The 25,258-nt window shown below is 45.2% G+C and overlaps 1 protein-coding gene across 1 annotated transcript; it reads left to right on the top strand.

Annotated features, from left to right (window-relative positions):
• Positions 1-3,037: 3,037 nt before the first annotated feature.
• c2cd3 (C2 domain containing 3 centriole elongation regulator) lies at positions 3,038-25,209 on the top strand (the record flags this gene model as incomplete). Its single annotated transcript, XM_080844246.1, has 33 exons — positions 3,038-3,089; positions 3,601-3,870; positions 3,996-4,153; positions 4,433-4,617; positions 4,896-5,029; positions 5,468-5,603; positions 5,835-5,984; positions 6,184-6,331; positions 6,474-6,568; positions 6,729-6,929; positions 7,177-7,274; positions 7,418-7,536; positions 7,646-7,771; positions 8,142-8,654; positions 8,965-9,116; positions 9,410-9,653; positions 10,117-10,300; positions 10,596-10,779; positions 11,094-11,269; positions 11,481-11,616; positions 12,282-12,550; positions 12,663-12,743; positions 12,849-13,508; positions 14,018-14,347; positions 16,044-16,182; positions 17,470-17,534; positions 18,034-18,239; positions 18,615-18,748; positions 19,884-20,033; positions 20,339-20,544; positions 20,808-21,690; positions 22,594-22,702; positions 24,919-25,209. 33 exons carry the CDS (start codon positions 3,038-3,040, stop codon positions 25,048-25,050), a joined length of 6,825 nt encoding a protein of 2,274 aa, XP_080700372.1. The 3' UTR covers positions 25,051-25,209.
• Positions 25,210-25,258: the final 49 nt, after the last annotated feature.

Raw genomic sequence — 25,258 nt, 5'->3', positions numbered from 1 at the left:
TGGCTAGGCCTAATCACTGGACAGCCATTACGGTCCCAAACGCTGAGAACACAACCCTTATTATGTAAATAAATTATTATATTGATAAATGCTTGACGTACAGTACCATATGGATATATATGACACATAATATTACACAATTTTAAATGCCTAACAGTGATCGGGGCCCTTGGACGATGACATGGTGCTGCTATCTAAATTAGCCTGATAAACTAATGATATCTCGACGCCAGAATAGCCTGGTTGTTAACCATATAAATCTACCATTAGTTAAATTAGCACGCTTGATTGAAAGTCTTCTTTCCTTCTTCTTTATCTTCTGTAGTGTTTACTGGCAGTTTACAAACAATGTGCACTGCCGCCATCTACTGGACTTGATCGACCTGGCTGTGCGATCAATTGGATTTCAAAATAATAACTAGAATGCGTTTCGTGAACGAACTGCGAGAGTGTGCTTGCTCTGTTGCGGCCACGACCGAGAAAACAAGTGCCTTGGAATTGGGGCAGGTGTCAGCTCTCCAGCTCTCCCTGCTGGATGAGCATGCACAAATGAGTATGCATGAGTGAGTATGAATGAGTGAGTAAACATGAGTGAGTATGCATGAGTGAGTATGCATGAGTGAGTATGCACAAGTGAGTATGCATGAGTGAGGAAACATGAGTGAGTATGCATGAGTGAGTAAACATGAGTGAGTATGCATGAGTGAGTATGCATGAGTGAGTATGCATGAGTGAGTAAACATGAGTGAGTATGCATGAGTGAGTATGCATGAGTGAGTAAACATGAGTGAGTATGCATGAGTGAGTATGCACGAGTGAGTAAACATGAGTGAGTATGCATGAGTGAGTATGCATGAGTGAGTAAACATGAGTGAGTATGCATGAGTGAGTAGACATGAGTGAGTATGCATGAGTGAGTAAACATGTGTGAGTATGCATGAGTGAGTAAACATGAGTGAGTATGCATGAGTGAGTAAACATGAGTGAGTATGCATGAGTGAGTAAACATGAGTGAGTAAACATGAGTGAGTATGCATGAGTAAGTATGCATGAGTGAGTATGCACGAGTGAGTATGCATGAGTGAGTATGCACGAGTGAGTAAACATGAGTGAGTATGCATGAGTGAGTAGAGCCCTGGTATGGAAGGTGTCTCTTAATATTCCTAGTTATACAGTTGAATGGAGAGGGACAGAGAGAGAAAAGGAGCCGTGCGCAGGTGTCAGTGAGAGTTGTCAGTGAAGCACAGGTGCAAGCCAGTTTAATGACCCTATTATGATGTTATAATGGCACAGAGTTCTGCCATGCAAGTCTATGGAGAAAAAAGGTGATGGAAAAAGAGGAATAAAAAAGGAGTGACAAGGAGTACCGCCACGAAAAGTCATAGCAGGTTGCACCGGATCGGGCCGGACGTTTCGGTGTTTGAACGGCGTCTTTATCTCAATCGGGCGAGGCGTAGTTAGCGGCTAGAAAAACGGGGAGAATAAAGAAAAACGAAGAACAATAGTGTGCTTCCCTTCGGGCAAGCACACTAATAAAGGAAAAACAACAGAAAACAACAACCTTAATGCCTATTTGCTAATTTGCTTCTTTAATGAATGTTGGCTGTCAATTGTCGAGAATGTAGATACAAAATAAAATGATATATATAGTAACAACAGAAAACAACAAACTTAAATCCTATCGGCTAATTTTGTTTCTTTATTGAAAATAATCAAGGCACTCGTTACGTTTTCTGACCTAGCCTGACCTAATAAGGTGTCTAATGAAAAAACCTTCTTGACTTTCTCCACTTCCCTCTTTACTTTTTCTCTTTGTCTGGAACATTTTAAACACCATAAAAGAACATGTTCAACATCTTCTGTTACTGCACAAATCTCACATTTTCCAGATGGGTGTTTACTTATTGTATGCAAGTTGCTATTTAAACCAGTATGGCATATTCTCATCCTTGTGAACCAAACCTCCTCCTGTCTGTTCGAGTAGCTGGATTTGCTATTTAAAATATCTTTTTGAATTTTGTACAGGTGTCTACCCTTTACCTTCTTATCCCATTCTGTTTGCCATATGATTTTAATTTTGTGTTGAATGAGTACCTTGAGTTCTGACTTACTGAGTGGAATATTTAACTGAATAACCTCTTCTTTTGTTGCCTCTTTTGCCAGCTTATCGGCTTTCTCGTTTCCATCTATTCCTTTATGGGCAGGGACCCACGCAATTGATATTCCCTGTTCATTGGTTTTAAAAATGATGTTGTTAATTTCATTTAATAAGTCCTATCTGCATGATGATTCTCCACTTTGAATGGATGTAAGAGATGATAGAGAGTCAGAACAAACAACTGCCTTAGGGGGCCTTGTTAGCAGGAGCACTACTAACACACAGCAGGAGTCCAACAGTGCAACAACAGAAAAGTAGACGAGACGAGTTTTACTCTTCAGCCTCAAGGCGTATTTATTTTATAGTGGATAACTAAACTGCTCTTCCAGCCTTCATGTTGGGAGTGGGCCAAGAGAATGATCAAGTCCAGAACATTTTTATAGGGGGCATGACATCACAATCAAATCACATCTCTAATCAAACTGATAACACCCCCTTGTGGTGTGGAACAGATATTATACAGAATACATCACAGTCAATCATACATACTTATGTCAACAGGCCTGATGTCCTCTAGCCACTGTAATGCAATTATAATTGCCATCATTTCAACTGCAAATATGGACAAGTGATCGTCTTCTTTCCTGCCTTCCATGTTATCTCTTTAGGACGTCGTGTGAACCATAGACATCCTATTACGTAATATGATGTCTATGGTGTGAACGTCTCTGGCGCCACTCTTTTGAAAGAGCCTTTCCCATAATTCATTGAATGAAACACTCGCATTTTGATTGGAGGACGAGACCAGAAAAAAAGTTGTAAGCGTTGTTGCTCAGTTGCGCGCTGTGTTTGTAATGAACTGTCATTTGTACACGAAGCCATAAGTAAACAGTCAAAGGGATGTGATATTCGTACGCAAGTTGGGCACATTTGCAAGGAATGAAGAATAAAAAAATTAAATCTACAAAGGCTGGAGTCAACAGAAAGAGAGGTAACGTTTGCACCAGTTTGCCATTGTCGACATCTGCAGCTAACGTTAGCTATTGAACAGTTGAGATTGAGCTGTTGTCATTCGGTAAAGTAGCTAAATTGCTAAGCTAAGTGAAAGCAAGCTAGTCAATCAACATACTATAAATAGAGGTAAGATAAGCTTCGAGAAGCTTTTCAAAGGTAGTTTAATCTCATTTGAAAGCGTACCTTGTAAGGAGACCGTAGGCAAGGGTTACTATACTTGCCCTAAGGCTGACAAAGTTTGTCAAAAGTTAACGTTAATACAGCGTTGAAGCTGGTTTAGTTTTTAGCTAGCTAGCTAGCATATGATATCTACCTAGCGAGGCAGTTAAATGCTCATCTTTGTGTAAGTGTTTGTAAAAGCAGAAGAGGCCACATGTCACTGTGAACTTTGCTGCAGATTAACTGGAGGAATGAATTGGCCCGACCGCTGCCTTTACCATTACCGATAATATTGTCATTGTCGTAACTTAACAACCATCTTTTGACAGTACCCAGTGATGTGTCAACCTCAACAAGCCTCCCACCGCTTGTGGAGGGCCATTTGCGGTGTTTTCTCCGGGTGACCGTGAGCAGGGTCCTGTGGACCATTACCAAACCCCCGCAGAATCCTCAGATCAGGATAAGATGGTGGGGAGAGTCTTGCTCTGGAACCCTGTTCCGTCCGAGGGATGGGTCATTATTGGCACAGAAGGGTATTCAGTCCACTGCCCGCTTTCCTGTCCGCTGCGGGCCAAAGCAGTTCACATCCTATTTGACAGGTAATACTGAAATCACACTTGCGTTCTGTCCTTATCTTATTGTGGTGAATTCAGAAGTACAAAAACCTAAATGTTAAATGCAGAAAACTCTCCCTGTTGACTAAACAAATGTCCTTACTCACTAGATATGGGCACACTAGTTCTGGACGTTGTGACCAAACCTGACCATCTGCCTGTGGCACGAGCTCAGATCACTGGGCTGTCACGTCTCTCTCTGGCCAACTCCATCAGTGGCTTCTTCACGGTGGTGTCTCCTACGTCGGAAAAAATGGGAGAGTTACAGGTGTGTAAAGAGGGATGAGACTTTTTCACCTCAGAAATCATAATTTAGGTATAAGTTGCTTTGTGCGTCTCAGTGGCTTTTTGTGCACAGTGCATTGAACGTTGCTTTATTCTTACCTTTGTGATGTTGTACAAAATAGTTCCTGCATTCAGTCAGAAAATACTTATGCCCTGTTGTACAGTACATATTATCTGGGTTCTACATCTAGTATACAAATGCATCAAATTTTTCTCTCATTGCATGTTGTAATGCAATGTTACTTGAATCCTCATAATATAGGTCACGCTTGCGTTGGAGCCTCTTACTGAATCCTATGACAGCAGCAGCTCAGTTCCCACCCCTGACATGAGCATTGATGCCGCTCCTAAAACCTTGTCTGACCATAATGTCCTGGTTGTGCCATCCAGACCTCGATCTCTCTCCGACAAGGAGTCATTGGCTAGCAGCACTGCTCATACACCACGGTACGTAGTTAGAGGGGCAATACAGGCTCAGCATGACAGAGAAAAGTGTTTATGAACCGTGTTAACAAACAAGAGCTTGTTAAGTGTTTTAATAGTCTAAATCAGTGTTAAAATGGTAAAAATGTAATACTATACAATACGTAGTAATACGTACACTACATGTAATACGTAGTGTCTCCTTAAGGTTTAAAAAAAAATATGTTTTCTAAACAAAACCAATGTTGTGTTATTTCTTGCATTATCGATGTTCATTTTGTTATTATTAATCTACCTTGCAGAGGAGTAGATCACCTGTACTTCCAGGAGAAGCAGAGTGGTGTTCATTTCAGACTGGAGGGAGAGAAGCCTACAGGAGCCCCAGATGGTCCCCTTTCCTCTGCTCAGGGCCCACAATCAAATGACCTCCTATCAGGTTAGACTGAAAGAAAACCATTTGTGTAAAAGTGGTGCTTTATCTCAATCACAAGGCACATGTGTTTCATGGATGCATGTAATACTTGCATGGACAGATGTACAGTTTGCAGGACACATTGACTTCCACAGAGGGATGTAATACTTGAAAGAAAGGCTTGCTGGCTCAGATTACAGGGGAAGCAGCAGCAGCAATGGCACAGTGGAGTGTGAGCCTTAACATACAATAATTTAGCTGATTTCACAAAGTGCTTGCACTTCATGCTACAATGAAGAAATGCAATGTACTGTATCATGTGGATTATCTTGAGTTTTAACATGTTAAAGTATTTTTTCAGCAGGTGTTAATAGTAGTGGCCATGTCACTCAAGGGTGCAGGCTATCTATGCTACCCAAGTGGTGTAGCTCTACATTCTGAAATGGCCTTTTCCTTCTCCAGCTTTGCTTGAGCGTGGCAGCAAACTGCGAGAAGCCATGGTCATGTCGACACTGAGGACTGAGCTGGACTGTGACCTAGCTCTGAAGGACACACCACTACCCCTGCAGAAAGAAAACATCAGATCTACCTCTTTTCTGTGAGTAAGATGGCAGTACACAGCCCGCAAATCCGGTTTTATTCAGGCCTCTCTCCAAGATCAAATGTATCATAATGAAAAATGTGATGCCCGTATTCCACATTTGTAACTATAACTGTTTTGGATTTAGATTTTCAGGGGATTACCTTGCATGATTCTTACAGTTCAGTAAATGTAGGTTTTGGTATTAAACTGATGTTTTGGTATATCTTGTGGTTTTGTCCTGCTCAGGCCACTTCTGCCTTCATCTGGGAGGTTGTTTCATGAGCTCCTGAACCTTGACCTCAGCCCGCCACAGCGCCCACTCAGTCCCACCGCACCTGACGTACCAGAATGCACTGCAGATGATGAGAACAGAGCTGTGGAGCTGCTGCTGGGCAGGTAAGACTGTACGGATGGCACTGCGTAAGAAACATTTAAAGTACTTAAAGGACAATTCTAGGACTTTTTTTTAACCGGGCTGTTTAATATAGTGGAAATGGATTCCATAGAGTATAGATGCTTATACCCATTATCAATCAAGTGGTGAGATTGATGAACAACTCCCTGTGTCCTGCCCCATCCTTGGTTATCTCTACAGTATAAATGGCTCGCTGCTGGAGGCTTGGGATGGAGAGGGCTCCCCTCCTGCCTCTCTGTCCGCTTACAGCAGTGTGTGTTTGGACAGCGAGCTCAACGACCCGCAGTATGATCAGAGCCTGCTGGAGAACCTGTTCTACAAAGCTCCGGTCAGTAAACGCCTGTGATGTAGATGAGGGATCAGCCAGAACAATTCCTCCCGCTTAATATTCGGTCTCCAAGCATGATATGACAAAGCATATGCCTGGCTATTTCACCATATAGGCTTTTGCTGTGGCCGCTCTTTTTTAGATGTGTGACTCGAGTGACCATGATGGAGAACTGGAGGACATTGGGAAGTCCCCTCGTAACCTGGGAGACAAGAAAGAGCGCACCAAACACGGCAGGTCAGTTACATGTTCACAGTGACCTGTAATGCAGTTATCTAAGGAAGATAGTAGCGATATTAAAAACAGCCATGGGTTTCCTAAAGAGGATCTGTTGGGTGATAAAGAGTTGGTCAAATCCACACATTTAATGTGATCATATTATGTGATCTCTACACAGAACCCCAGAAGACCAGCGGGTTCCAGAGGGCAGGGATATGCTGGCGGGGCTGAGCCTGGATCGGATCACCACCCTGGGGGGAGTCCGTCTAGCGAGGGTCACCGTTCACTCCCTGGCCGTCCCGGAAGACAGCCCTGCCACCATCACTCAGAAGATAACGGGCAGAGGGAGGCCACCCAGACCACTCTCCACCAAGAGATGGTACTGCGCTTTTATTCCCTTTCAGTCACTTGTGGACATGAAGTGGACTAGTGGGCTCAGATCTTATCAATTATCTTATCAATCTGTTTTATCTGTCTATATAATCTATAATCTATTTTATCAATAATTATCTTGTGTACTGATTGTTAAAAACTACATGTTATATGTTATATATTACGTATATGTTTTATATGTCCGTGTTAAGTCTTGACCCTGATGTGTTACTGTATCTCTCATCCGGACTCAGCTCCTACTCTGTGGAGTACGTGTTCCCCGTGTCGCCCAGCAGTCAGACTTCCTCGTCAGAGCTCTCTCGAGTGGTCTCCAGCAAAGTCACTGGGGGAGGTGAGAGACTTCTCATTGAGTACAGTTTCCATGCTAAATAAGTTTGCCTAAATTAGTACCGATAACTGATCTGTGATTGGTTGCAGTGGATAGTGGAGACATTTGCTTGCTACTTAGTATAACATTTTAGTTTTTTGTCCCAGTGTTAAAGTTTCTGCAGGGCATTGTATTTCCGGTCCACTTCAATGGAGCTGCTTTAGAGCAGTGGTGGCAGACAGACCTCACCTTCAACATTTACTCCAGGAAGAGTACTCAGAAGAAGGTATGTTTGGTGAACAGCATAGCCCCTTCATCATGGCATTTTTTGAAACATTCAACGTGGTCCTGATGAGCGCTTTCATGAGTGATTTTCCCTTTCTCTATGTCCTCAGCCTGTCCTCATAGGCACGGCTGCCTTCCCACTGCGCTCTGTGCTGGAGAGCCAGGACCTCGGCCATACTATTTCACTGCCTGTTCACAGCACTCAGGGATCTGCTGCCACAGTTGGCCCCATGAAGGTAACTCCAGGCACTCACTGACAGCTTACCTCCGTATTACACATTAAAATGGCTTTAGTAGAGCATTTAAAGCCCTCTTGATTTTATGTACTCTCTTAATACTAAGGCTCTTATTCTAAGGCCTGTGAAGTGGCATCAGCCTGCTGCCAAACGGTCCTTAAATTAAAGCAGAGCATTGGCTCAGTAGCATGCTTGCATGAACTTGGATTTATAACTTGGACACATGTATTGAAATGAGTACATGCAAGCTTGTTAGCAGCTCACACACACTTCAGGAATACTTAAAATACTTAAAATGTGTTACACATTGTTGCATCTGTCATATTTTGCTGTAATTTGGGCTGTTACCCTCTTTGGCCTTTTGCCCCAGGTGTCAGTCCTGCTGGCTGAGGACAGTCAGGATTTCACAACTAATAAGAAGCCCTCAGCAGGTTCCAAACGCACTCTCAGCTCAGATGGCGTCTCGCGTAAACCCCTCAGTCCCCACCGGCCTGACCCATCCTCCAGACCCCAGTCCACCGCCCGAGGCTCTGAGCGGGACCCCCCAGAGGTGCAGGGCAGGCCGTCGCAAAGGGATACCAGCCCAGCGCCGACTGTCTCCTTCAGCCAGAGCGTTCGGCCAAACAATCCAGCGAGCAGCCCACCTCGCACGGGCGTAAGGAGTTCCTCACGAGGGCCTGCGGAGGTGGTGGAGCTGGCAGAGGAGGACGAGGAGGTGCTGCTTCACGCCTTACTCATGGTGCCTGATGGGAAGGACCTGAGCTGCGGGCCCTCCGTGCATCCGCCCAATGTTTACCTCAACTGCAAGCTGTTCGGCTCGGACGAGACTGCGAGATCGGTGGTCAGCTGGGGCCAAACCAACCCCACTTTCAGCTTTGTACAGGTGAGGTATTTACATGATTTACACTTATTATGAGTGACACATCACTGGTGTTCTGTATTATGTTATTATAAAAGGGTCTGCTGGCTACTGTCTCCTCTGCTGCTGACACTAGGCAGCGTGCGGTGGAGGATTATGATTCATATTATCCCTGGAGGTCGGTCTCCTGCCAGGAAAGTTCCGCTTAACAAGAGACGCAGTGCCAATGAAAATGATTTAAGATGTTTTTCTTAGATGGATGCATGCATCTGCATGTGTTTCTGCTTGTGTATTTGTGTGTATCTGTGATTACATGTCTGTGTGTGTGGTACAGGTGGCTCCCGTGGCCTTAACCCAGCGCCTGCTGGAGCGGATGAAGAATAACATGATGGTGATTGAGGTGTGGCAGAAGGTTGGCAGCCAGAGTCAGGACCAGCTGCTGGGGCTGGTCAAACTCCCCCTGCACCAGTTCTACATGTCCTTCAGGTCAGGACCCAACCATCCTCTTCTCCTACCAGTCATCAGCTCTACATTTAATACACTTCATAGTGTCGCTGTTTTTCTCAGTCGCTTTGGTACATTTCTCAAATCATCCTGAACATTTTCAAAACAGTAAGTGCATTTCTCAAAGGAGCTTGCATAAACAGCACCACACAGTGCAAAAGCCTGTAACGAGCTCAAAATGCTATGAAGTGTTAATAAAAACAGTTTCTGTCTTTTGTAACAGGTTATTAGCACAATGCAGTACTGATCTGTTTACTCATCTCATTTGTCTGCAGGGATAACAAAATCACGCACCTTCTCCTTCAAGCCCAGTATCCTGTGATGGTGGTTGACAGCTACATGCCCATCGTAGACGTGTTTTCAGGCAGTGTGCGGGGCAGCCTCAGGGTCCTTCTGGCCATGGGCTTGGCACAGCAGATTGTGTCAGTGCAGAGGATCAGGGAGGAAGAAATGTCCCCGGTTGCCCAGGTCCCACGACCCAGCCATTTATTGGACCACTTGCCTCAAAGAGACACAAAGGTCCCACCTCTAGTAAAAACCTTCTTGCTGTTGCTGTTCTTCTTTAATATACTCACTGCTATACTAACTAAGGTCACATGCAACATTTCAAATTACATTTACTGTTCATTACTAAGATAATCGATCTGGTGATTAATCGCATTTTTGTTTTGTTTTTTTTGTTTAAAATAAATGTGTCTAATCGGTTTGTTTACATGTAGATGCAAACAATATATGTTGTTTCTTTTTAATTTATCTTTCACACCAGGGCAGGTAGATGTAACTCTTATGCTTACCCTTAAGATTGACATATTATAATAATTTTGTGGTTTGTCACTATGAGAGAAAATTGCAATCAATCCCAGAATCGCAATTAATTGAAGAATGGCGTTTGAATCGTATCGTTACCCAAGAATCATGATTGAATCATGTGTCCTCCATCTTTCTGGGCTGCAGTCTGAACTCTTAACCTGTGTCTGTGCAGCTGAGGGTGGGTGTGGCTGAGGCGCTGACGGAGCACGTGTTCGTGGTGCGGGTGGAGAAGGTGAGAGGCCTGGCCCCCCTGCAGTCCACCGTGTGGGGAGAGGCAGACTGCTACGTCCAGTACTCCTTCCCCACCCAGGAGGACGAGTCCAAGCAGCAAGCTGATCCAGACATCATAGAGAGCAGTAAGCCCTTGGTCATGTCTAATGTATACATCATAGAAAGCAGTAAGCCCTTGGTCCTGTCTAATGTATACATCATATATAGAGCAGTAAGCCCTTGGTCCTGTCTAATGTATTCATTTTGAATGTGCAAGTTGTGCTATGAACATCGGGAGTGGAGAATTGAGTTACAGTTTTCACAAAACAATGTTCATTGCTAGTGCTGTGGAGAACATGGCCTTCTGTTGGGTTTGGTGGAGGGTCAGAGGTCGTGCAGATGTACTCACCCTCGCCCCCTTCAACTGTCCTCTCCCATCAGGTGTGACCCTAAAGCCGTTCCGCTCGGCCACCACGCTATGTGTGCCTGACCCCATATTTGGCCACAGTGAGACTCACGTGTTGCTGGCGCCACCTGGGATGCCCGTCCAGAAACTCCTCCTCAGCTCCCTCTCCAGCCAGGGCCTCCGCAGTGGAGGGGCAATCCAGTTTGACGTGTGGTGCAGGCGAGTAGTTTTTCTCTCTCTCTCTCTCTCTCTCTCTCTCTCTCTCTCTCTCTCTCTCTCTCTGGTTGTGTCTGTAAAAGTCCTGGTCATGGTCCACATGTAGTACTGAGACCATGCTCTAGAGGGCACCATCTGTTCTCGGGCATGAATATCCACATGTGACTGTTTAAGTAACAAGCAGAACCAGTGGAAAACTTGCAGAATCTGTGAAATACCTCTTCGCCAACTGCAAGATATCAGTGAAATTCGTCAATATGGTCTGGTAATCGATATGATCTCTCATTGATTGGTTCCCTCCTTGCTCCCGTGTGCAGGTACTACTACCCAAACGTGCGTGACCAGCACGTGGCCAAGGGACTGCTGCTGCTGTCTAAGCTGTGTGGGATGGTCACCATGCAGAGGCAGCAGCAGCAGACAGACGGCCAGATGTTCTCTCTGCCACTCATACCCAGGACAGAGGGCAACACCACTCATCAGCCTCCACCCTCAGGTATGCACACAGACACTCACACACAAACACACACAAACCATTATCAGATACTTGTAATTGACTTGAACAGACTTACATACATAAAGTATAGCTAGGTACTTACCCACACAACCAATTATTCCAACCACCTGACTCCTATACACGGTTTGTGTATTGTATTGTGTATATGCGGGGCGTTGTGTTTTAGTCGTGTTGCCTCTCCTGTGCTTAGGGTTCCTGGACGTGAGCATTCAGTACAAGCATCGACCATTCAGAAGTGCAGGGTCGAGAGGCGGGACGGGGGCCGGGCGGTCCGTCACTATGCTGGTGCAGATACACAGAGCTGCAGGATTGAAAGCTGCAGCACGGTAAGACCTGCTTTACATTACACACATATACACACACACACACACACATGCACACACTGATAGGCAGATACACACAAACTTGCACACTGAGACAATGACACAATTATGCATACTCATATACCCAGTATATCTGTTTTGCACGTTGCTAGATTATTCTGTTCCTCTTTTTGGAGTCAGACGTATAGTTAGGATGAGATTCTATATTTCATTCATCTTCTATCACGGAAACTGTAAACAAGGGATACAACGACCAAGTACCAATATGAGTACTTGGAATTTTGTCTAAGCCATTATTCTATCATTTTCTTCCACCCAACTGTTTCAGGAAGGCAAGCTTGCAGCAAAAAACAACAGAACAGCCTGACTGCAGCCTTGAGTTTATCATAATGTTGCCATGAAGTCATATTGGAGAATTATGAGTATATGAGCACAGTGCTGCCCCGATAGCTGATACTGGCATCGGTGCATCGCTACGGTTTACAGTTTTAGTTTTTTCTGTACAGCTCATCTTACTCTTCAACTCCTCTCTCTCTCTCTCTCTCTCTCTCTCTCTCTCTCTCTCTCTCTCTCTCTCTCTCTCTCTCTCTCTCTCTCTCTTTCTTTCTTTCTTTCTTTCTTTCTTTCTTTCTTTCTTTCTCTCTCCCTCCCCCCTTTTCACCCTGCAGTGCTGTGGCCTCTGTTGACCCTTCGCTGCGTTACTTTGCCGACGCCGGTGTGAACGCGTACGCGAGCCTCCAGCTGTCCTTCCTGCCTGAGAGCGAGCGCGTGTGCACCCGTGTGGTGGCGGCCACCTTCTGCCCTGAGTTCAGCCACCAGGTGGAGGTGCCCTGCAGCCTGCTGGTACAGAGGGAGGGGGCCGTCACGCACAGCCTGGCCGAGCTGCTGCAGGATGCCGAGGCCGTCCTCATCGTTCACAACCGGGACCACCGCAAAGGTGAGTGGGACAGGGACGGCTTTGCTACATATTAAAATAACATCCCACTGAATGATTTATCTAATGTGGGTTTTTTCCGGTGTCATTTCTCATGTGGTTTTTGCTGCTGTAGGAGCTTGCGCCTCGAGGACTAAAGAGGCAGTGTTAGGAACTATAAGGATCCCCCTGGCAGATCTCATTCACAAACGGACTGGTATGGGCTTTGTTTTATAAAGTATCCCGCTCAGAAATCTGTTGGCCATTTTGACTTGTGGTATCTAATCTAAATGTATGCATTTTTTTCCCCCTCTATATACAGGGATATCTGGCTGGTTTGGTCTGTCGCTGCCCCAGGGCATAAGCCCTACTCAGGCTCCCCAGTGCTCTTTGGGAGGCCTGGAGCTCTCCCTCAGCTTCGCACACCACTCTGACCGCGAGCGCGTGGTCAAGGCCGCCCGTGGCATCGGCTGGGATCTGGACGACGACGAAGACGATGGTGAAGATGCTGATGATGACCACACCAGGGCGAGGAGTGTGTCCGTGTCGGTGTCCATGCCCCGCGCTTGGCTTCCCCTGCATTGCCTCGTTCTCCCTGGCGACTCCTCGCTCCTGCGCTCCACCTACTGCTACTACAGGTACAAGCTCTATGACCGCGACTCCTGCTACTCCGACCTCCGACACCCCACCCTGGACAAGAGACCAGGAGCCAGGGAGGAAGATGACGAGGACTATGACGAGGAGCAAGATGAAGGGGTAGCCATGACGACGGTGGCGTTCGAGGGCTGCTTCACGGTGGGGTTAAGGAGGAGTCAGCCACTTCGATGGTACCTGCGGGAGGAGAGGCTGGAGGTTCAGATGTGGGCGGCCTATGGGAAGGGAAAGGGCACCCGGCCCTGCGACACAGACTGCCTGGTGGGATCAGCCTTCATAGACCTCTCAGCGCTGGCCAGGCCCTCCACACAGAAGCAGACCATCAGTGGTAAGTCTCCACTTTTCGCTTCTGGTTTACTGATTACAGCATAATGGTTGTCTGTTGGGTTTCTTTACCGTAGCTCTGAATTTGTCATCACCATTGGGCCATAAAACTTTTCTTGGCATCAGTATTCAACTAGTGTGTGTGTGTGCTCACCTCATTAAACTCTGTATATTATGTTATATTGTGTTATTAACAAAACTTTTTTTTAGGATTCTTCAGCATATAGATTGTTAAATATATTCAGTTGCATCGTTTAAGTCTCATCGTAAGCCTGGCTGCTGTATTTGCCACTGATGATGCTATCCTTGTGCCACTCTCCCTGCTGTATTTGCCACTGATGATGCTATCCTTGTGCCACTCTCCCTGCTGTATTTGCCACTGATGATGCTATCCTTGTGCCACTCTCCCTGCTGTATTTGCCACTGATGATGCTATCCTTGTGCCACTCTCCCTGCTGTATTTGCCACTGATGATGCTATCCTTGTGCCACTCTCCCTGCTGGACCCCCTCAGGTGTGTATCCCCTGTACAGACGCTCTGCAGCCGACCTCAGTGGTGCCGCCATCAGGGTCCACATCACCATGACACCTGGTCCCGCGGTGGCAGAGTACGACAGCGATCCTCAGGGGGTGCTGTCCCCCGCTGAGGATGAGGAGGGGGAGGAAGAGTGGGAGGCTCTGGCGACGGTGGGCACTTCGCGGCAGTCGCACACATACAGCCTTGCTGGCACAAAGACGGCCATGAGCAGGGAGCCCCCGACGTCACCCGGACCAGAGGCCAAAGAGGAGGACACCTTCAAAGTCACCATCACAGTGGACCGCGCTATGCACCTCAGCCTGAAGGGTGAGCCACAGGGGCTTAGATGGGCTGGATAAATACATATACAGTCATGGACGAAATTGTTTGCACCCTTGCACTTTTGTCAGATAATGCACCACTACTCCCAGAAAAGTGTTGCAATTACAAATGTTTTTGCATTTACATGTTTATTTACTTAGTTTGCATTGGAAAAACACAAAAAATCTGAGAAATAATGCCCAATCTGACTTTATTCCACATAAAACTCAAAAAAGGGCCGGACAAAATTATTGGCACCCTCAACTTTATAATGGGGAGAACACCCTTAAAAATAAAGAAATACAAATATCTGAAATCAATTGCTTCCTGTAACCATTAATGAGGTGTCTTACACCTCTCTACTGGAATTTCGGACCACTCTTCTTTTGCCAACTGCTCCAGGTCTCTCACATTTGAAGGGTGCCTTCTGCCAACTACTGATTTGAGATCATGCCCCAGTTGTGCTAGGGGATTAAGATCTGGAGTCATCTTGGACACTTCAGAACTCTCCAGTGCTTTGTCTTAACCATTTCTGGGTACTTTTTGAATTGTGCTATGGGTCATTGTCCTGCTGGAAGACCCATGTCCTCTGATGGAGACCCAACTTTCTGACACTGGGCCCTACATTGCGCCCAAAAATGATTTGGTAGTCCTCAGATTTCCTGATGCTATGCACATAGTCAAGGCATCAGGTTCCAGAAGCAGCAAAGCAACTCCAAAACATCGGTCCAGCTCCACCATATTAGCCTGTAGGGGCCGTGTTCTTTTCTTTGAAGGCCTCATTTCGTTGTCTGTAAACTACTTAACCAAAAAGTTCTACTTTGGTCTCATCTATCTACAGGACGTTCTCCCAGAATGATTTTGGCTTCCCCAAGAAAGTTTTGTCAAACTCAAGTCTGGCTTTTTTAGGTCTCTGTGTCAGCAGTGGGGTCCTATTGGTCTCCTACCATAGCATCCCATTTCATTCAAATGGCGACGGATAGTGCAAGCTGACACCGTTGTACCCTTTGTCTGCAGGGTAGCTTGAATTTATTTGGAAGTTGTTCTAGGTTATTTATCCACCATTCAAACAATCTTTTGTTGCATTCGGTCATCAATTTTTCTCTTCCTTCCACATCCAGGGAGGTTAGTGACAATGCCATGGGCTGTAAACTTGTTGATGACACTGCGCACAGTGGACACAGGAACATTAAGATCTCTGGAGATGGACTTGTAGCCTTGAGATTGTCCATGCTTTTCTACAATTTTGGTTCTCAAATCCTCAGACAATTTTTTGCTCTTCTTTCTTTTCCCCATGCTCAGCGCGGTATACACAGACACACAACACAAAGGTTGAGTCAACTTTGCTCCATTTTAACTGGTTGCAAATGTGATTTCTGTATTACCAGCATCTGTGGCTCGCCACAGGTGAGTTTAAATAGAGATTAAAGGAGAATTACATGCCTAAAATACAATTATTTCTTAAGGGTGCCAACAATTTTGTCCGGCCCTTTTTTGAGTTTTATGCGGAATAAAGTCAGATTTGGCATTATTTGTCAGATTTTTTGTGTTTTACCAATGCAAACTAAGTAAATAAACATGTGAATACAAAAGCATTTGTAATTGCAACTCTTTTCTGGGAGTAGTGGTGCATTATCTGACAGAATTAGTTTCGCCCTTTCCACTTCTGACCTTTACTGTACTGTTGTGTGTCTGTCCTCAGGATGCCCGCTCCCTGAGCGCAGCGGAGGGGTGCCAGGCTACTGCGTGTCCTACGCCACGGCCGGCCCTGCGGGCAACGTCTCCACTAACCTGGTGCAGAACAGCAGCTGCCCAGTGTGGGATCACCAGCAAGAGTCTCTGTGAGTCACACTCCCGCCACTGAAGGTCATCACCATCATCTGTTTTTACAATTGTTCCAATCAGAATTGTCATTGGGAACACGTATGCTGTTTTATATTGGAAAAGGGCTTAATAAGTTATTTGTCTACTAAAATTTTAATTAAATCATTTAAAAAACAAATCCCTTCTCATTAATACTTGGTAGAAAACCCCTTTGCTGCAATCACAGCCTTAAGGGATAGTGCCAGCTTTGCACATTGTTAGTAGGATTTTGATCTGGACTTTGACTGAGCCATTCTAGAATGTCACTTTACTGATTTTGAGCCACTCCAGTGTTGCTTTTGCCTCCAGTGTTGCTTTTGCCTTGGCCTTCAGTTATTGTCCTACTGGTAGGTAATCCCTCTCCCAAGAGTCAGTCAACGAATACAACATGTTTTCTTGTGATATTGTGTAGAGTACTTCATATCCGCTTTTCAATTCTAAAAAGTTTTCCAGTTTCTGCAGTGGAGAAATATGCTCATGAGGTTCAAAATTGGGATGGTGTTTCTTTGCGCATTGGCAGTGTGGGACTTGCACCAAATATAGCCCTTTGATGATTGGCCAAAAAGCTCTATTTTGGTCTCATGACCATAAAAACCTTTTCCCATATCTTAGGCAACCTCCAAACATGCTTTAATCTTTAACCACCCTTCAGTTGTGTCAGGTTTTATGTATAGTTGTTAAAATTGTGGACTCCTACATCTGCACCACAATTCCAGTCACTGAACTTTGTACATTTTGGGGGGATGATGTGTGGACAGTGGTGGCCTCAGTTACCAGTCAAAAAGACCACTAGAGGGACACAGTGAGCCCAGAGGGGATTCTGTTGCATTTTATTGAGAAACGTAAAAATAATCACATGTGATGGGACAGGAAAATGAATCGCCTATTACCATGCGGCAGATGTCTCTGGACCTATAACCTATGTTGGGTCTTTGAGAATGGAGAAATATTCAATTGATGCAAAAGTTCCACAGATGGGCACTACAAATGATTCTGATTCAGAACAAGCAATAAAACCCACTACATCAATCAAAATCAGAAAATACCTAGATGTGTACCTTGACTTAGGATCCCTTGAACTTCCCAGGAGCAAAATCACTCCACTCCACATGGATAAATAGGTAGTTTAGATGCATGTAACAAGAGTCTTGGCTGTACTAAGAATGCTGCACTCTAAGTTTGCCTGTGTTTTAGACACAGTGCAGATGATAGGGCTTGCTGTAGGCACAGAACAATACATAACTCTCTCCTCTGTGGTTTCACAGGCTTTCCAAACAGCTGCTGCTGGATCCTCAGCAATATCTGGTGTTTAAAGTCTGGCATAAAGGAGGTAATTTCACAGAGAGTCTGCTTTTACACACACTGCTGCAGTGTCGTATTGTTGGCTTTTGCAAGGACAACACTAACCTTTGCTTGCTTTCTAAGAAACACATATTTCTCTGTTTTAAAAAGTATTCAGTTTGTTAAAGGTGCAGATCTTGATTGTAATCCATTTCACTTTTTGATAAATTCAGTGAAATTGTTCTCATGTACCTCTAGCTGTCCTTCCAGTGGGTGCGCTCAATAAAAGTCTGGTGTTCGTGCACAACACTGTGGCTCGGACCGAGCGCTGCACGATTCCGACCAATCAACACATTGCCTCCGGAGGGTTGGGAGGGAGGGAGGGGTGTCATTTGATTGGCTGTTGAGCTCAGATGTCTATAACCATTCACTAGAGTTGAGGACTACACCTTTAATTCCTACTCCTCCTGTGAAGACCGTAACATTGCCCCAATTCAACAGGCACTAATATGCTTCTGCTGTGTTCTTCCATGTGTTCGTCTCGGTAGACGTGGAGCGTGTGATCGGCTTTGCCACGGTGGACCTGTCTCCCCTGCTGTCGGGGTTCCAGGCGGTTTGCGGCTGGTATAACATCACAGACTTCAGCGGGCAGTGCCAGGGCCAGCTCAAGGTGGTCATCGCCCCGCTGAGGGGCGTGCACGAGCTCCGGGGGCAGAGGCAGGCCCCGTCAGCAGAGGCCACCAAAGACTCCAGCGTAAGAAGGGTGGCTTGTCTACTTATGGTAGTCTCACAGTTTAGTTTGCTGCATTTGTACTGCTATTTGTCAAACATTGAGAAACATTTAATTACTTGCTAAATAATTAAAAGTAAAAAGACTTGGGGATAGCCTCAGGTATGTCTGAACAAAAATCTTACTTAAGAAACAGGTCTTACCTTTAGCCCCACAAACCATTACTATCTTTATCTTGTCTTGAATAAGTATCATTTAAACATGAGGATGAGGAAAGCTATTTTCTTTATGCGATAAAGTCAGTGCTTGTATTACGGCAGCTGTGTCGTGGCACCACTTTTTCCCAGGCCCCCTATGATATACTGAGATCTCTAATGTCTGCTGGTTCTTTTGTGGTAGGCTGTGTTGAGCGGTCTCCCGCTGTGCTACCAGACGTCAGGCCTCTACAGCTCCTTCCCCAGCCACATCAGCCGCTACACAGAGCAGCGCATCAACGCCTCCCCTGAGCGCACGGAGCGCCTCCGGCCTGAGAGGTAAGGCTTCACCCGCACAGCGGCAGAGTAGCTGAGGCAGCTGAGCGTTTGTGTTTGTGTTTACTTGAGAATGGGAGTTTCCTTATGTTGAAGGGCATTATTCTTTAGGGACTGTATACAGATTGTTTTGTTATCTGTTACAGGTTTTCATCCAGTGTTCATTTTTACGACATATTTCTCATATCTTTTTCTAAACATAACTGATTCTTGAGAGCACTATTTGCTATTGTAACTAGACTAACTTAACACATCAATAAGGATATAGTAAAATAACCTATATTGATGGTATTTAAACACAGAAATCAAAATATGGCTCTAAGAGTAAATTGGCTCCTGTCAATTATTTCAATGTTCAATGAAAGGGATTCAGTTCAGTTCCTGTGTGGTGTGGTGTTCTCAAAAAAAGGGATTGTTGAATAGAAAAAAAAAAGAAGGCCTTTTAAATCACTACCCGGACAGTGTGGATTAAAGTTTGAGATCTCATATAGGCTAAATCTTATCTGTAGCTGTTCAGTCCCCCGGTTTGGTAGGTTGATGGCCACTGGTTACTGTTACAGTCTGGAATCACTGGATCGCTGAATCGCCGTAGAATGTCTCTCTCGCTCAACAATGGTAGAATATGCACAAGAAAAATACCAATCGGAGATTCTTAAACAATATCCAAAGGAGGTGGAAAAAAAATATATAAATGGTAGTTTACTATAACTAAAGCTTCTTGGTACTTTTACTAACTAATATCAGTTGGAAATTATGTGTCGCGTGTGCTCAATCTCTATCTAATTGCATTAATTTTGCTCGGCTCTTCGTTTAACAAACAGGCTTGACGTGAGGGAAAAAGAAAAGAGGTCGTTTATCTTCTCAACTAGGCTACTACTAGGCTGGCTCAACCAACAAATCGGAACAGTGCCATCTAGGGGAAAGGAGAATTATGGCGGTTACAATACTTTGGCCTTAGTGCATTTTAGGTGGGCTACACTATCAAGGTTCTTGATTAAAATATGAATCATGGCATGAGCGGATGCTCCTCCATACCTCATAACTATGTGTCTGACCACACTGTTAACCTTGCGATGGGGCGTTGGTGAGACTGATGCCAAAGGCTCAATAAGCTCTTTTCCATCCTTCGGCATCACAGCAGATCCAGCCAACAGCACGAGGAGCACGTGGACAATGTGCGTCTGTTCCACCAGAGCCTGCAGGAGGGGCAGCAGCAGCGAGCGCCACAGCCTGGCAGCGCCGCCGGAGACTCCGACCCCAGCCGCTCCGTCCTTTTCTCAGCACTCAGGTACTGAACCAAGGGCCTCTACTATACACAACACCACATCATCTACATGAACTACATCAGGAGAGATTTAATGCAGCAAAGATATGATGAAAATGGTACACCACATGAGGTGAACGTGAGTGCCGAGGATGGAAAACAATGTATTGGAGTTTGCAGAATGGCAGATCTACTTAGTAATGCGACTCTTGAGGAATTCTTTTTTGCCAGGGGCATATAATTATAAGAAATGTTTTAAAAGTTTTATCTCCTTGGTTTCACTATGTATAACGTGTATGGTATATGGTGTGTGTGATGCCTTTGTGTAGGAGGAACCTGAGCGAGCTGGACGACATTCAGCGCTACTTCAGCAGTAAGCTCTCCACACCCACCTTCCCCACACTGAGCCAGCGGGAGGGGGGGAGCAGCGCCCCCCAGCAGCACCAGGGGGAGCACTCGGACTCGGACGCAGACGCCCAGCAGCTCCTGCTCAAGTCCAGCCGCCTGGTGGGGGAGGTCAACAGCATCATCAGCGGTGAGTGGCCCTCGCAGCAGAAGCACACTGCAATAAGCACTCTAGGTAAGTCCCTACAACTAGAGGTGTTTCTGCAAGATGTCCAACCAGGAGCAGGTTGGGTGTTTCTAAAGCTTCATGTGGAAGCCAGGTGGAGGGTGCATATTTTGACCTCTACAGTACTCTACACTGGGTGCATCTGTCAGGTATTCAATGTCTTCCTCCAATTTCCCCTTTTTCCCCTCCATGAATCCTTCCATTTGTGCTTCCTTCCTTTACCTCAGGTCTGAGTGAATCTCACACGCATTTGTCAAACCTCTCTGGCCTGCCCCCACGCCCTGAGCGAGAAGCCCGTCCATCTGTAGACCAGCAGGCTGGATCCAGGGTGGGGCCTCCATCTTCTGAAGCCCCAGACTCTCCCCCGTTCTCCCCCAGAGACTGTAGAACACCTGAGGGTGATGACCCCTCGCTGACGTCGTACGACCCCACTGTGACGGGCAAACTTCTTGTACAAGCCGAGGAGCCTCAGAATGACAAGAGAAATTCTCCCTCTCTTGAGGATCTCCAAGTGTGCTTCTCTGAAGAAGAGATAGAGGAGCAAAACAATCCTGAGGATGAAAAGGGAGAGGAAGATGATGATGAAGAGGAGGAGGACGACGACGAGGAGTTTGAGGAGACCTTGTTAGAGCCCCGTACCCTGAATGATGTCACTTCCTTGACGGACCGAACCAGCCCCTGGACGAGTCAGATGTCCGACCCAGATATTGAAGGGCTGGGGGAGCTGGAAGAGCGGCCATCGATGAGCCAAAGGAGGTCAAGTCTGGAGGAGGAAGAGGAGAGGGGCCACATAAGAGAGTCCTCACAGATGGAGAGCCTCCTGGCGGACACGTCCATTAAACCACACGGGCTTCAGGACTCCGACTCCGAAGCCTCAGATGCAGGGGGTTCTGATGCAGACGACACATTGACTGAGACTGGAAGAACACCAGAGAGACTAGAGGAGGAGGAATGCATGTCTCCAACTCAGCATGAAGAGAGGACTACTCCCAGGGATCCTGGCTGCCAAGACGCGGATGGGGAGACCTCAGTGATGTCAGCCAGCAGTGAATGCAGCACGAGCCCAAAACAACATTCTGCTGCTGACGTCGACCAACAGAAAGAAAAACTGTATCCTTTTCTTCAGATTGCATCTTACTAATATGTTTTGGACTTTAAGTTCTTGTACTCTCCTCTTAAAAAGTGTACTATGATGATGTGAAGAAGACGTTATGTCTTATGTATAATAATACTATCGTAGCCCGACCTATTATCCCGCACGACCTATTATCCCGCAAGCGCTGGTACACGTTACTTAATATTGATTTTGGTGTCATCCAGGATCGCGGATTTCGGAAAACTTAAGTCCCTGCCCAAAAAGGGTATTTAAATTAGCTTTTTAGCAAAAATGGCACATATACAGCATATTGAAGTGTATAAGATAGTGTTGTAATACTGCGTGTACAAACCAGCCTGATACAAATAGTAGAATTTTGATTTCGCGACGTTCGGTGTAAATTCTTTTTCTTGTTGAGCTATATTTCCAACGGCATTTTAAATCAATGCGGGATAATAGGTCGTCGCCAACTTTGTTGCCATTTCGCGACTGTACAAAACAAATTGGAAAATACGGTAAGAAATGATCCTGCTGAGAGTCAAACAAGACTTTGTGCATTGTCTACACACCTGTCACTTCTGAAATATGTAAGGTTGATTCATTAAACCATATTTATAGTGATAAAAACATGTTTGTTAAGCGGATTTTTTGGTGGCCCGCGGGATAATAGGTCGCGTTACGATACAGAGCATAGTTTGGGATCAGTGTCTGGGGTGGTGTGGATGGGTCTGTATGGTGGTGTTGGTCAACAGTTGGGAACGTTTTTGGATCTTTTCCAAGTTGGACCAACCCATTCCTGTTAGGTACGAGTCGACCCACAGTCGTATAATATTTCCTAGTACTATGCATATTATGTAAGGTTTGCCAAAGATCCTATCTGCTTCAAGCATCATTATCTTCCTTAACCTGTTCCATAGCTGTGATGTGATGGACATTCCAAACTTCTTCCTTCCCACTCAGCATCTAGAGGCTTCCATGAGAGCCCTTCGCCTGGCCCCCATCTTCCCTCGGGCCACCTCAGAACCAGTAAGTACACACTTAGTCAGTTTGTTTGTTTTCATATCTATTCATGAAGACATCCTCCGGTTCACCCAATCTGATGGTATAAGTTATCTATAGTATAACCCATTCTTATGGGTTTAAATATCTCTAGTGTAACACAGTCCTAAGAGTTAAAATTTCTCTAGAGTAGTGCCCAGTCATATGGGTTTAAATATCTCTAGAGTAACACAGTGTCCACTGTCCAGTGCCACCCAAATGGTTTCCTAATAATACTGGATCTCTCTAGAAAGGGACCTGGTGCTGTCTAACGCCTTATGTATTCTACGAGTGGTGATTTGGTTTGAAGTTTGTAGGCTAAAGTAGTAGCATAGGAGTTACACAGGGTTCCACTGGCCTCAGGTGGTTGACATCGTGACAACTTAAATTTTTTGTTCGATTTATGTTTAAAAATCTTATTCATCCACTGAACTCTGAGAGACTGTACACCATTCCCATGCAATCTCACTAGATAATAGTGCAATATGAATATATTGTTTTCCCCCACATAGACCAGGTCATAGTGACACTGACTTTAGCCCTGCTGACTCAGCTTACACCTGTCCTACTATTCCTGTCATTGCTATTAAACAACATACTTTAATAGTAGGTCACCCTGTTCCGGTAGGTCTGCCAAGACTTCAAGCACCCCGGAAGGTGCAGCCAACCCCAATACATATGCACACACACACACACACACAGCCAAACATAGTAGACGTCAGAGGAGAGTGTGACGTGTGGAGTTGTAGGAATATTTCAGGGGTTCCTGCTGGCCATTTTGCATGATTCCATGCATTTGCCTGAAGTATATCCATGGGCAAACACGTCATGTCATGTCATGTCATGACAGGGTTGGGTCCCCAAAGGTTCACAAATTTGGCTGTTGCTATTTTGCGGTCATGTTGTCCCTTGCGAAGCTCATAGCAGAGAAGTCATGTATGCATGCTTATGACCAGCCTTTGAACTGTGCCACTTTGGTATTGTGTAAGGAGAAATCGGAGGTATCTCCCAAGCCTTTAGAATTCCTTCCATTGACCCCAGCATGCAACACAAGCCGTTGCCACACACTTCACACACGTCACCCTATGACATTTAGCTGCACAGAGTATCTTGACCCCCCCCCTGTATGACCATGGCATGAAGGAATATAAACCTATGGTCATACTGTATCTTGAATAATTCAGAACATTTCGTTTTGTCTGTGTAACTAATCGATTAATTGATGGTGCATTCCATGTTAATTTAGAAGTAGCGTGCGTACGATATCAGATGTCCTTAATTATAAAACAATTGGGTTCTAGCGCGTAATTTAGCTGTTTCTGATTGGACGAGAGACGTTCCATGCTATAGGTTATTTTTCAACATACCTACAGTTAAGGGACTTTTCACAGCTAAAAATAAATCACTCCGCGATGAAACATTCGCATTGATGATAACCGTTAATTCAAAGTTTTTAAAATTCCAAACCAAGACGTAGACAATGGAACTATTTTTTGTTGCGGAGAAACAATGGCGAAATAAACCATTTTTAATCAATAACTTCGTGTTGAAATGTTAATTTGTTGACTGTAGAATTGTTTTATAAAAGCAATATAGCACTCGTGGGAGTGGGGTAGGTAAGGGATAATCCCACGGGTGGTGTTCGGCCGTAGCCACCGAGGCCGCCACTCCCACGAGTGCTATATTGCTTTTATAAAACACTCCCACTCGTGCTATATTGCTTAAGTATACAAGTGTCTCTCCCTTTCATGGTTTTGCATTGACCCCAGTTCCACGAAGCCCTGCTAATGAGGTAACAAGTTGTTATGCCATATATAACTCTTCAGTAGAGGAGTTGGGCTGGCACGTCTGGTTTCGGGTTCAGGACAGGCATGGTGTGGTGGGAGCTGGCCTGTCACACACACACACACACACACACAACAGGCAACATGGGTGCAGATACCAGTTCTACCTGGTTAAGAGCTGGGTCATAAAGAAGAGTGTGGTAGTTGTCTAGTATAATTCAGTCATCTTGACAGTATAACTAATAGATCAGTTCTTGATACTTGATTAGAAATGTTTCAATGAAATTTGCTGCCACCTGTTGTTTGTTATATGTGCACCATGTATGTTCATGTGAGTTATTCCTTCAGAGCCCCCTGCAACTGTTTGTTTGTGTGTTTGTTATAATCAGCACTGATTGGGTGTTGTTTATTCTCTTGAAGGAGACATCTCCGACTACTGGAGTTCCACATCGGACTCGTCCGAAACCAAAGTTCACGCCCTCAGCAGCCAACAGAGAGGAGACCAAGAGAATAGCAAAGATATTTGCATGTCGTTTCAAGGATGATCATTAGCACTTTTACGTCATTTTAATGTGTGTGTGTGTTTTTGTGTTTTTGTGTCTCTGTGTGTATCTGTGTGTATAATGTGTTTTTGCCAAGAATTTTATAGCATTTCGTCAGAACTGTTCATATTTTGTGTGTGTGTGTGTGTGTGTGTGTGTGTGTGTGTGTGTGTGTAATTTATTTCTGTTTGTGGTTTTCTATACGTTTTGGACTGTGA

This window comes from Sprattus sprattus, assembly GCF_963457725.1.
Source record: "Sprattus sprattus genome assembly, chromosome: 9".
Taxonomy (NCBI): domain Eukaryota; kingdom Metazoa; phylum Chordata; class Actinopteri; order Clupeiformes; family Clupeidae; genus Sprattus; species Sprattus sprattus.
Note: the sequence above shows the minus strand (reverse complement) of the source record. Positions and strands in the feature narration are given on the sequence as shown.